This window comes from Hermetia illucens, chromosome 2 (assembly GCF_905115235.1).
Source record: "Hermetia illucens chromosome 2, iHerIll2.2.curated.20191125, whole genome shotgun sequence".
Taxonomy (NCBI): domain Eukaryota; kingdom Metazoa; phylum Arthropoda; class Insecta; order Diptera; family Stratiomyidae; genus Hermetia; species Hermetia illucens.
In genome coordinates, this window is record NC_051850.1 from 62,768,748 (window position 1) to 62,782,764 (window position 14,017).

At 39.9% G+C, this 14,017-nt stretch overlaps 1 protein-coding gene across 2 annotated transcripts in view; it reads right to left on the reverse strand.

Moving 5' to 3' along the window:
* Positions 1-14,017, reverse strand: part of LOC119649571 (glycine receptor subunit alpha-2) — a 371,241-nt gene that overhangs the window by 172,839 nt on the left and 184,385 nt on the right. For both annotated transcript variants that reach the window (XM_038051774.1, XM_038051773.1), the window contains exon 3: positions 4,719-4,807. In XM_038051774.1, the coding sequence (XP_037907702.1) occupies positions 4,719-4,807 (89 nt within the window). The remainder of the gene's footprint in view (positions 1-4,718; positions 4,808-14,017) is intronic.

The following is a 14,017-nucleotide window of genomic DNA, read 5'->3' on the forward strand; positions in this document are numbered from 1 at the left end:
GAAGATAACGGACATTCTGCTGTTAACTCTTCCTTCGGAGACCACCTTGTCATGGTGAGGAAACCTGTAGTAGTTTATTACTGCACTAAGGGTGTTCAGAACACATGAATATGGAAGTGACGGATTGTAACTCTTCAAGGGATAAGGTGTTACAGATTTCGAATACCCCCGCGGTTTTGAGTAGTCAAGTTGCCGCCGAGACACGGATTTTGGAGGCCTCATCAGATTTTTGTTCGCCCACAGAGAAATCTGCGGATGGCAAGCTTTTGTACTTCAGTTAAAATAATGCACCCAGAGTGTATGGAAAGTAGAGTGAAACAATTCCTTAATGGGAGGAACTGGAAACTTGAGTATGGTCAACCTATTGCTAAAACTGTTGCCTAATTCTTCCAAAAAATGGGAGGAGAAGATTCGGCAAAAGAAAATTTTAGCCGCAAAGGAGAGTCAAAACCTCCTCCATCGCCTCCAGTAGCAAAATCGGCAGGAAGGCAAGCTGATGATGGGGACACGACTGGTCTAATACCAGTACGTGGAAACGCATCCATGTAACTTGGACACCGTGAACCTGACAAGACTCCGTACCGACGTCAGCGGAAGGTACTGCAAAAGAAGGCGAAACTTCATGGGAATGAAGATATGGACGTCGCTATACAATCAAATGACGCAGTACCCAGACAAATTGAATATAAAAAAAACCTCCGGCGGGAAATGAAGACAAGCTGATAACGCCGGTGAAATCTACAGCACTCTTTAGCTAGTGTCGATTTTCACAATCTGCTACACTTTCCTCTACAAACAAAAAAGTTAACCAAATCAACCTGCAGCATGATTAAACTTGTTCCTATCTACTGGCAGCAAGGCTGGCAAAGTTCCAGGGCTTACATATTCCTGGTAAACGATCCAGGGTCAAGTGGCCTTGAACTTTTGGGACAGTATAGATGCAATCCAATAGGAGAGAAACTGTTTGATTTTATCACTTCAACTGGTCTGGTGAACGCGTGTTGAGCCAAAATGAAGTGAAGTAATGGACCAAACCATCTGCATTCAATGTTATTAGAGTGTTTGAAAAGGCTTGTCCTATTTCTCGAGGTTCAAGCGGTAAAACGGTGCCCCGTTGGAGCCGAGCATTACAAAGACTCAGGAAATCCACACGATACCTTCTGAATCGTTCTTGCAAAAGCAATGAAAATAGAGACAGGTTAGGAGACTCTTGGAGACGGGACTCGTTTTGAGCATACTGTGAGGAACTGAAGGGCATAGGGAAGATTTCAAGGCTGTGCAGAGTCCTTGAAAGGGATGAGTTGGTCAAGAAGGACTCTCTTAGAAAAACGGATGCAAATTTCACTTTCATGGATTTCCAGAAGGACATAATATCTTTTGTCTCAGATAAATCAGATCAAATTTCACGCCAACGCTTCCGCATAGCGTTCGCACCATCCGGTGGAACAAGCGACAGAAGTGCAAGGGAGAGAATTGGTGACTCCTGCAAATTTTTCAACACGAGAGTGTTCTACGGGAAATTGGAACACCGTAAAAGCGATTGTTACGAGTGAACAAGCAAGAGCTACTATAATGTCCTTTGAGCACTTTAGAGTACCTGCAACAGAAGGCATCTGTTGAACGATGCTAAAGGAGAGCAAATTCCGAACAATATTTTTCGAAGATGTCTTTCTTTGCACTACGTGCCTACCTTTTGCCAAAGTTCAAGGTAGTATTCTTATCTAAGCCTGAGAAAGATGATTATTCAATTCCAAAAACATGCGACAAATCAGCTTAACATTATTTCTGCTGGTTAAGTATGCGACAGCGCCAAATGAACTTTTCGTGAAAGACTAGGAAAAAAAAGATTGCATAAGGATATAAAATAATACTTAGTACAATATTTTTACGCTAAAAAGTAGACTTAGCACTGATGAAGGGAACAAGTAGGTCGCGAAATATCGGTATTTGCAAAATAAAAGTCAACACAAGCCAGCTCCTAGTTTTACCCTTCAAGAGTAGAGAATCAGATGCAAGAAATTGAGCAACAGTCAGCCCGTCGGTTAATAAAAATCAACAGAACAAAATGTGACACATTAAAGCAATAAACTTGAATAATGCTGATTAGCAAGGGTAAACATGACCCCGAGGCACAGCCAGCGTATCATCCGCCGAGTATGTTAGACATACCGAGAAAGTTAGACCCGGAAAGGATAACGCTGACAGCGACTCAGCGTGTTGATGCGGAGAGGAAGCAGACGGATGGCTGTACATAGATTCTCCCTAGCTCTGGAAAAAACCGAAGTCGTTGTGCTGAACAAAACGGGATTCTCACAGTACTCCTTATTCAGGTGGGTGAAACCATGGTTTTGTTGAAGTCGGCGATCAGTCGGCAATCATGATAGACACGAGCACATTCGCAATACCGCACACAAGGCTGCGGCTAGAATCTTTGCGATTTGCCGGCTGATGTCCAATGGCGGAGGGCTCTTATCTAGCAGGCGCCGCTTGCTTATGAATGCAGTTCAGTCCGGCCTTCTTTACGTTTCAAAAGTGTGGGCCTTGCGCAAGTACAAAGACGCAGGGCTCTCCGAGTTATGTCTGCCTATCGTACCGTCTCAAAGCCAGCTGTAATAATCATCGCCGGAGTTACTCCGATCGCTCTCCATGCTGCCGAGCGGCGGCTTATGTACCTTAGAAAACGCAAGGGAAATAAGAAAACTTTCGCTTTCTGCTCTGAGCATGGTAGCAATCTTGAGAAAGAGAACCGAGAGGTAGACGCAGTGCGTATCTTATAAAAGACGTGTAGTCGTGGTTCAATCGAAAGCACGGTAAGGTTAACTATTACCTAACCCAGCTATTCAGCAGACATGGGTATTTTCGTCCGACTGCATTTATTCCAAGGACGTGGTGGATGAAGTCTTCGACACCTTTTTCTTCTACCAAATGTGGGAGCGCCATCGCCATCACCTTTCGATGGTAGGGTGCCTTGTGTCTCCGGACACCATAATTGAAGCCATGCTACCCAGCGGGGATACGTGGAACTGAGTGGCACGTTAAACGCAAGGCATTCTTAAAGCGAATAAGAGGGAGATGGAAAGGAGGGATACCAGGGTAGGCTCTCTCAGTCCACGAGGTTTTGCTTCTATACTGAATAAGCTTGACCTGAGCTAATGTGTCAAATAATTCCAGGTTAGAGTCCTAGACACTCCAGGAGGTCGTTTTAGCCCTGGTGGTCTGCCTGAGACAGGAGTCCGGCGCTTTGTGCGTTAACCTCCCCCCCCCCCCCTCCGCCCCTGGAAGAAAGCTTATTTTGAGGAAAAATTTGAAGGGTTCCAGCATAGAATCACGCAACTCGCAAATAAATGTGCAAATGCGGGCTTCCACGTTATGACACGTTATCTCATATATGACCTGAGAAAGGCGTGACAGAAAGTGTTTACGAAATGTTATTACTCCATTATATACATACCTCTGCCTCGAAACCGTCAATCGTTCTTTTGTGGACCAAAAAGAGGAAAAAAAATTATCTTATCTGCAACTGACCTTAGGACCACAATCCTTAAACAAAAAAATTATTTCCGCCGAGCTTAGGCCTGAGCACGTCGGTTTTTGCCCTGGTTATAATTCGCACTGATGTTGGGCCTGCAGATTTTCAGCCACACTGCTCCGGGCGAGGGGGTGAGGCAGCATGTGGTGAATTGCCTCTCCGTGGACGAAAATGTTAGTCGTTATAAATGATATAAAATCAATTTCCTCGAAAAGAATATATTCACTTCCCTATTTCCTGAGGTAAATCTCCTGCTTCTTGGATTGTGTTAAGTTATGTATGTATGCCTCCTGCTCACTCCTTTGTGGATCACAAAAAATCTTCATAATTTCTTCTTTTAAATTGTTTTATTTTATTTCATTTTCCTTGATATAGTGCCTCAATTTCTTTATCATTACTCTTACTACCTTGTAAATGATGAGCCTGCTGCAGCTCGGCAAGCGTAAAAACCAACACAAATATCCATACCACAGCCAGGAATTGAATCCAAACCTTCAGAGACTGACGCTTAACCACCTCATCCGTCTCTGGATTGCAATAAGCCAAAGCAATCTTCGCCTATATGGATCAAAATTGGGTTTCCCACCGACGCTCTTCATACTAGATACTTTACCCTCAGGAAGTTTTATACACCCACATATCTATTTGCAGAGATATCATATTCACTTTTACTTAGTATAATAAGCAGTCAATTCCAAGCAAAATGTCACTGTCTAAATGAGATAATCGAGTGAAATACAATTGAATTGTTCCCGTTGCTGTAACCATTACATATCTTACGAAAATATCAAGTACGGCAGTGGCACCATATTAAGAGAACCCTTTGCTATCAACGAGAACTTAACTGACATTAAGGGTGTTTATTATGTGCTTAACACAGTTTCAGTACAATTTAGCTTAATTAACTTAAGAACGGGGGAATATCTCAAATCTTACTTCATCTACCTAAAAATAACACATCCATCCAATGAGAATTTTCAACCTATCGCTATTGTCACACGTTCATAATATGAAGTAACGGAAGTGTCCTTCATGTTTCAGATAGGGTAAAATGGAACTCCATTATGACCCTACTATCGATTCTTGCAAGTTTATTTTTATCTTAATAAGTGTTCGGAATAAACATTAGTTGTAGCCTTATGTGTACATTGCTTGCTTGCTGGGAATTGTGCTTATTACAAGAACTTACCATCAACAGGTGGCAATAATCTCTTATCATATCTAGAATTTTTGAGCAAGTGGTCCAAAATTTCCTTATCCGATTTTCCTTCGGCGAATCTGGAATAAAGAAAAACGGAATTTGGTTAAAACTTTTCACTGGATGGATGGGTTTTCATTTTGAATAACACAAGGTCGATAAGGTTAAGTAAATTTTATGTTACAATCCTGGAGATTAGTGACTAATTTAGTAATTAGTAAATACTCTTAAAAGGGTTACTCGTCAAATACCAAAACATTTAAAGCGAATTGAATTGCAAACAAGCATTTACTGAACTGGTATTGTATACATATACTAGTCGAATTCGGCAGACCCTTTCTGCCTGTGTATATTTGCAAAAACTGAGGTTTTTCTTTAGGTACTAAAATATGAATATGGGTGTGAAATTACCATATTTAACAATAGCCGTCGCTCCAAACGAGTATATTATACAAGTGTTGGATTCTTGAGTAGCTCCAGCATATTGAAGTTAGAAGTAGAAGAGTTGGGGGCTCAATTAGGGGTTTCTAATCGACCTTGCATACATACCATACATATCAGGCATTTGTTACTGAAAATTTAAAGCACGACACAATATAACCATTAAATCAATGAGAACATTTCGCCGAAACTCGCAGACTGTTAAGTCATTTATCACACTTTTCTCAGTCGCGAATCTTGTTCTTCCGATATTTCAGCAACTCTACTGGCCAACAGTTGCCGTGCCGCCAAGAGCTTGCATCAAGTTTGAAGGGGACCGCCCTTCTCTCCTGCATAAACTTCTCACCCCCAATGAAGATGGGGTTGAAAATTTAACTATTGCCAATTTTCATGGCGATTGGTTGAAGGGTTTGGGAGTCCATTACAAACGAACCATTTCAATTTTTAAGATTTTTTGTAAAAAAAAAAACCTTATTAAAATGGATTTATTGTCTGTCTCTCAGTCTGTCTGTCTGTCACATGCATTTTTCTCGGAAACGGTTTTACCGCCAACAGAGAATTAGTGCTTCTTTAGTTCAATGAGGGAGGGGGGGGCTGAAAAGTGGTCATTTCTTTCACAGACCCATTCTTAGAACCTACACAAAACCAAAATCTGACAAAAATCAGTAAACTTCCACTATATGGTGCCTAGGCTCCGAAATACCCCCTATACCGATCTCTGATCAAATGAAGTTGATAATTGTATATCACTATTTCTTTGCTTTTAGTAATTGAATTCAAAACCGCCTTTAAATTCATCCTAGAATTATCAAATTTTACAGCAAAAAGGAGCATGATCCAAGGAAATTGCACCAATACTAATAAAGTTGCAATAGGACAAAGTTGTCCTCTTTGTACAAATTCTAACGCTTTGAATGCCAGTAGCACGTAAAAGTGGATATTCTGACATAATATATACATATACATTACGCCCTAGATACTAATGGTTTTATAAAAGAAATACACAAAACCTGTCATACTTGAAGCGTCCGGCTTCCGGTTTCCCGGCTTCCATTCCATGCATTTTTATATACTAGATGATACAGATGAAGCCAAACAGGGAAACTAAATAGTAATATAAAATTATAATTTAAGACACGCTTGCAGCTTGAGAAAAGAGCCACAACAGGAATCATTTACATAAAGATTTAGGAGGGAATCTGAGAAAAGAGCAAAACCTTCTAAAGAGCAGAGTACGCCGCGGACCTGCAAAACTTCTAAAAGCAGGAAGTACAGCTGTGAACCTGTGAACCTGTGAACCTCCATAAATTGGAGTTGGAGTTGAATAAAGTCATTGTATTTTTTTGTATAATTTTAATTTCTTTCATTTCTATAAAGGGCAAAGGCCTTTTACCACTTTTCAGTTAGTTTCACACTTCCCGGTTCATAGAGGGGCCTGTCTTAAGGGAATATCACTTAATTCAAGCAGCTTTGAAGCGAGTGAAACAAACGGAAGTCTTACGATGCAATATCACGCGGAAGATGAAACGAAACTCTTTTATGATTGACGAACTCGATTCGTTTCTGCATAAGAGGTAGTTTCAAGCAGTCCAATTGCTGAGAATACTCTTCCGAATTGATCGTTCAGCTCCTTAATAGGAGCTCAAAATACACCACACCTTTCCACTCCCACCAGACTGAGATGAAATTCTGCTCTCGAAGGCGACCCACTTCTCATCACCAGTTATCATCCTTTTCAAAAGGAATATCAAGCTTGTTGACACATCCAAGGTTCTTAAGGTGCAAGTAAACACTTTTTGACTAATTTCTTTCTGCAACGTCTTGGGTTGTGCAACATGGTTTGACAAGATCACTATCACGGTTTTGTTATTATCAATCTAGGTGACCCGTCCTGACCGAGGAGCAATTTTAATATCAAAATGCCCAAAATAACTTAAATCAGCTTAAACGCAGCGTTTTTCCCTTTACGGATGGAATAAAGAAAAATATGGCGAAAATGGATAATTTGTCAATCCATTATCAATTTGTTTTAAAATCTCTAGAACTTAACCAAATTGTCCAGCTTTACCTAATGAAACCTAAACCCTTATTTATCAAACGACATTTGACAAAATAAATACAAAAAGGACCCCCATAGTGCTAAAACTATACCAGCACCATCTGTTACAAAAACACTGGCAAATATCAGGCAATACTTCTACAAAGAAAATTAACACTTAAACAGATTTTCTGGGTGATGTAGTGCTACATCAAATATTCATGGACTTCAAACAGGCGTACGACAGTATAGATTGATCTGGACTGTATAAAATGTTCTATAAATTTGGAGTCCTGGCTAAACTATTTAGATGCATGAGAATGGGAATAAGTCACTCTGAATAGCTACCAAGTAGATGGGTGTTTCTAATCAAAATTCCCCCCAGCAACCCAACATTATGGACCGCGTTATCAGAAAGGTCCCCGCTGACTTAAAGGAAGCATTGCTGCACAAATTGTCTCAGACAATGCAGCATCGCGCCATTTTGCTCCGTCATAGACTTGATCTTAAATTAGCCGGGAGGCTCTCTAATCATCATCTAGCATATCAAGTATTGTAAAATCGGGGGTCCTTTTGGTCGTTGATCATTGACTTGGATGTTTAGAGGAACTTTAGCAAATGAGTCCTCGCAGCATTTGATAGTCTTTGATAGTCAGTACTGTGAACCATACAACCATAGAAAGCGACAAGACGGATATTCCCATAAACTTTGCATTTGAGATGTTCACAGATGCATCGATCACAAAGGACTTTCATTTAGAGCCACTTCACTCTTTTAAATCCTTTCTGAGCTCTCCTGATGACAACCCGACTTAGAAAACGCTTTGAATGTTCCTTAAAGACTTGGAGCGTTACTAGGGCATCCATTTCAGTCAGCATGGCATAGGCAGAGTGGGCGGTCCTGTCAAAAAATGAACAAAGGCAGCTGATTCACAGGTGACTTTCGAACCATAAAAGTTTGTGCTTTTACCCCCATGATAAAACGGAACAGAAAACTCGGAGGTGTAGTGCCAATAGCTGCATCATAGTATGCAAATGCAATGAAAAAAGCTGTAACCTCATACAGGCGGGTTTTAAAAGGCCTCTCAAAGAATGTGTATTGCGAAGGGACCATCTCCTGTTGCTGTTCTGCTCTGGTCTGGCTAAACTGTAGTTAAGGAGCAGCATCTTGAACTGTGCTAAAACTTTTTACAATATAGTTAAATGTTGTATAATTAGGTGTGAAGTAAAATGTTTCTACACAAATTCTACAACGGTTTTTTATTGAATGTTACGCAATCAACTGATGCCGATTCACGGGAATAGTGTGTATGATTTGCTCGACCATTTAAAATGATTATATGGATATTCCGAATACGAAAGTCTCAGAGATTCAAGTAAAGAAGCTATGGAAACCTCAGCTTTTTATATAAACCAAACCGAATACTAATACCTCGGTATCCAAATGGAAATACGTATATGTAAGCAATTACATAACAACAACTGTTTAAAGCAATTCTTTCAAAAAATAACTCGTAGCAACGATGAAACCACAACCTTTTTCACTCTTTTTTTTTATAAAAAATAGTAGTAAGTAGTGATCAGAGGGCTGAATAGGTTCTTGAATTCGGGCTGAGTCTGGCAAAAGACTTTAAAAAAACAAATCGGGAAACCGGAAGCTCGGCGCTTCAGGTATGAAAGGTTTTGTTTCCTTCTTCTGTGAGTATTTGATTGCATAATTATCCTATTTGTACGTAGCCCATTATGTATATGCATTTAGTACGTCGGACTACTCACTTTACTGTGATATTGTTTGATATTTAGTTGCAATAAGTTTACATGGTAAAGTCAACTTTGAACTACTGTAACTTTGTTAGTAATAGTATGATTTTGATCAAACTTTTAGATAGCATGCTTCATATTATATTTTATAATATTATGAATTTTATAACTCTAGGATAAACATAAGGGGGGTTTTCACACAATTTCCACAAAAATATGGTGATATACTATTGTTAACTTAATTTTAGCAGGTATCAATATGGAGAATATTTTGAGGTTTGGGCATCATATAGAAGCAACCCCTAATCAGTAAGCTTTTTTCAGGTTTTTTGGTTGGGTAGTTTCTGAGAATGGGTCCGTTAAAGAAATCATCACTTTCCACCCCTCCCACTCCCCACCTTTCCAACAAATGTCAAAACTAAGATCGCCTTCGAAAAGTACTAATCGAGACCTTTCATTTGATACCCAACATTAACATATTTGGCGAAAAAAATTTTGTTTTATTTTGCAAATAAAACCTTAAAAACAAATAATAATACCGCATCAAAGAAAAGAGAACTGATTGGTGTTTCAAAAATAAAAAGTGCCGATAAAATCCATCAGCGTTATTTTGAACCTCAAGTGTTGTGTTTTGAGCCTTCAAATTATCTCGGGTCTTCAGGCCTGGAAATTATTTCGGACCTTTTTTTTGTTTTGGGTTTCAAGTGAATCACTTCGAGCCTTCAAATTATTTCAGGTTCAAGTGTGTACTTCTGGGCCATACAAGGAGCTTAGAAACTAAATCAGTGTATTTATGCGAAGAATCCACGAAGGATATTAACTTTCATATAATTTGCTTGAATGATCGCAGAAGGAAGTTCCTTCAACAAAAACTTAACTTCTTGCATTTTGCTTGAGTTGTCGCAGGGATCATTTGGAGGCACTCAGTAGGTACCCAATATCGTATGGAGGCCTTGGGGCTCGTCACCTTGGAATTCGAAACTAGCCTGCATAGAATGATGAGCTGATTCCTGCCAGGCATGGACTAATCCATGGACAGGGCCATTAAGAGGATCTTTCTCCCTGGGGTCAGCGGTACTGACGCCGACCCAACTCGTCTATCGCGGAAATTCCTACGCTTAATCGCGATATCAGCCTGTATGAACTATTTGAATCTATGACAGTTTTGACAAACAGCTAGGCGGATCGTCTCATGATGCTTCTAAACAAGCTCATAATCGATGAGGGCAGCCACGTACGATTCGCTCCGATAATGGAACGAACTTAGTCGAAACATTGAAGATATTAAAAGAAGCTTGACGCAAGTTAACATCCGATATTAAGGTGGATATGGTTCCAAAATCGAGGTGTAGAGTCACAATCTTCCAAGAGCCAGTTATTTTGGAGAGTTGTTCGAGGCAGCAATTATAAGACTGAAGCGATACGTGAAGCAATTTAGTTATAAGAATTTAAAAATCAATTCCTAATTAATTACTATATAATAAAGAATACTTTACAACAGGAATTATAGATCTCGTTGGAGTTTTTCTCTCTCCTTTTCAGCATTTTCAAGAGGCAACTTTTGAAGGAACCACCAAAGGCAAGCATTTCTTCTTTTAACAAGCGAACCGGATAAGCAAACTGTTGGGAGAATCGAAGCACGGCCTAAGGCTCAGGTATTCGTTCAAATAAAAAATATAATTGAAAAATTACACTTTAGAGGAATCTTTCAAAGCTTCAGCGAGGAGAAGCACATTTTTTAAAAAAGGAAACCATAATAACCAAAAAAGTTGACTGACGGTCTCGTCTAGAAGCAACTCATCAGGCGCTGCATCACCTCTGCCCTGGGGACAGCGTGACCGAAAGTAGCGGCAGGTGGTGATCGCCCCATTTATATATAATCGCAAACGCGACATGAGTGCATATTATATTGAAGCAAAACTCGTCTTAAGTTCAGACCTAAACTAGGTCGAAGTGAAGTGTTGAACATGTAGGGAGTCCTGAATCCGCATCCTGATGAGTTGCCTCTGCTTTGAACGAAACTGGCAGTCAACTTTTTTGATAAACTTAGGTGTTTAATCCAAAAAAGAGGGGTCCGTGGACCATAAAAGAGGAAGCAAGTTGTCTCCCAAGGAATCTAATCCACCATCAAGTGGGTGCGGACTCAGGACTCCTTACATCACACAACAAAAACATAAGAATCAAGCTTTTACAATAAAGCTTGATTATTATGTCTTTTCAATTGATTTACGTAAGCATGGAAAGAATGTCAGCTAGGCAAAATGCTCTTTTTCGTTTGTAAAGAAATGCCTTCCTTCATGGGCATGGTTCAAAATCATGCTACTTCCAATTCAGCATTAAATTTGAAACTGGCTGAGAAGACACGCAAAAACTTATCAGAACAATCAAACCTAGGCCATAAAACAGAAATTACATTCTTGAAAGCTACCGAGTTCGTCAATCGTTCCAGAAAAGAGCGATTGTGAAATCGCCTAGCATTTATTTAAAGCCTTTGCACTTTTTGTAATGAGTGAATAATTATGGCATTCAACATCTGTTGCAACAGGCAAAGCACATTTTCTGTGCGCTTATGGTCCTGCTTAATTTCCTTCTGTATGTATGTATTCTGATATGGAGTAAAGATTATATACAGACTTTGAACAGGAAAAGACATTCGTACCTGAAGAGATGGACTTAGTGGCGTCTTATGTACTCTGATAATAAAGTGAGAGAAGAATAAAGAGTCACTATTACATTGCCTTGTAACACCAAACGGTCAGGGAGTAAGTCCAGTAACTCTCAGTTTGGCTATTAGCTATCATCATCAATGACGGAACAACCTGCATCTGGGCTAACCTACAAACAGTGTTAACCTTTTAGGACCAAAAGTACTAAATTTAGTACTCTTTGAAGTAGATAGCATCACGTTGACTGTCGACAATCAAAGTACTGGTTTACTTCACCTCTGAAAATAACGACTAAAACAGTCTGTCTTTGTGAAAGAGCCCCCTTTAAAAATATTAGATTTTTTAAATTCAGTTCGGTGGTCTGACAAATGTAAATACAACCTGTTTGGGTTTAATAGAAAGCAGAATGTTTATGGGTTAGTCAATACGAAGTTTGAAACTGTTGACATATATGCAAGTATCAAATAATATATTGGCGGTAATCAATCAATTTGGCTCTTCAAAACAACGAGAGTCCGCATATTGGAATTTATTGACTTGATTTATTACAAAACGCCACCTTAGGCATACAACAACCGTTTGTCCTCCAGTAGGAGAACGACCCTTTTCGGTACGAGAATGGTTATTGTATAATGTCCATGCCAACTCTACATGTCTCCCTAATCAGTAAACCTTGTTGAACATCTGTGTCATCTGCTAAAACTCTAGGTCCATAAACGGCACATCATTTGCAGTTTGCCCCAGTGTGATTCAATACCTTTCCAATCCAATATGTCATTGCTTTGCAGCCATAATTGAATATATAACATAAAATCGAAGTGGAAGTTCGAATTTCGTTGAGTTTTAATTAGAATCCGTTCAAGAAAAATGTGTGAATACGTTTGTTGCATTCGGTTATGTTAATTTTCTTTGCCTTCCTTTTGTGATCTGCGCTAGGTCAGAATAAATGTTTGGTGTTCTCATTGTGTCATCTGATACGTATTTAGACGTGCGTTCTTCAAACTCGAAGGCGGCTGCGTTTTTGTACCAGGGCAGAAGCAATTTATCAGACGCTCACCCTTCCGTTCCCCTTTTTCGTAGTGTAGAAACAATATTGGTAGCTACGGCATCTTTCATCCTTTTGTTGGAGTAGAAAATTCTTCGCAATTCTTCAGTACCGTGCAAGAAGTTCGTCATCTTAGCGCATTATTAACAGCTGTAAATTTTAATACTCGGTGAAGTAATAACAGAAGGACGAAGACGGCTACGATTTTCTACCAGGGCAGAGGCAACTTATCAGACGCTGACTCACCTCTGCCCTGGAGCGGCTCGCAGATGTTATATGCTCCATTTTATAATACGCAAAACACGACAAGGGTGAGGATTGTGGTAGCAAGTTGCTCTCCGTTTGGTCCGGCATCAATCGGATGCGGACTTGGGACTCCAAAATTATTAAAAAAAAGGATCGATAAAATAGTTCGAAAGTTCAATTTGATTTGGCTTCGGGTGTTTAGATTCACTAAAAGTAATAACTGTTTGCCGTAACAGGAGATGAATAGATATTTGTGAGTCAACAACCTATAAATCTCGGCTTTTAAGGCTTTATGTGAAATAAAACCTTATTTAAATCGATTCAATGTCTATCTGTCCATCTCCCAACGAGATTTACTCCAAAACGACTGGAACAATCATCATGAAATTTGGTGAGAATATATGGTCTGTGTCGGGTTTACGGGGATGCTCCCAATATATGCGAAAGGAAGAGCAAAACACAGGGGTGTGAGGACTCAAAATGTGCGCCCCAGAAAGTAAAACGGGTTCGTTCTCAGAAAATATCCAACCGAACAATCTGAAAAAAATTACAGTAATGCATGGATACAAAATCTAGTCCTCAAAATATAATACATCCCATTACGATATCTGCTCAAATAAAGTAATAATAGCATACAACTATAATATATTTCAAAAATTTACTCGAAAGCTCGCCTTAAGTTCATTCTAGAAGTACGAAATTTGCCACTTTCCACCTGCCCGTTTTGGTCGCGCTGCTCCTCAGGGTGAAGGCGGGAGGCGGCATTTGATGAGATGGTCTTTATCCTGTACATATACCTGAAGTTTGGAAATACATCTCTGAAGGAACATTTTGATTTTGTTGCTACCTCATCATCATCATCCACGGCGCAACAACCGGTATCCGGTCTAGGCATGCCTTAGTAAGGAACTCCAGAGACCCCGATTTTGCGTCCCTAAAAGCTGTCTGGCGTCCTGACTCACGCCATCTCAGGCAGGGTCTTCCTCTCCTCTCCTCCTCTTCTTTTTCTACCATAGATATTGACCCTATCGATTTTCCGGGCTGAATCATCCTCATCCATTCGGATTAAGTGACCCGCCCACCGTAACGTGTT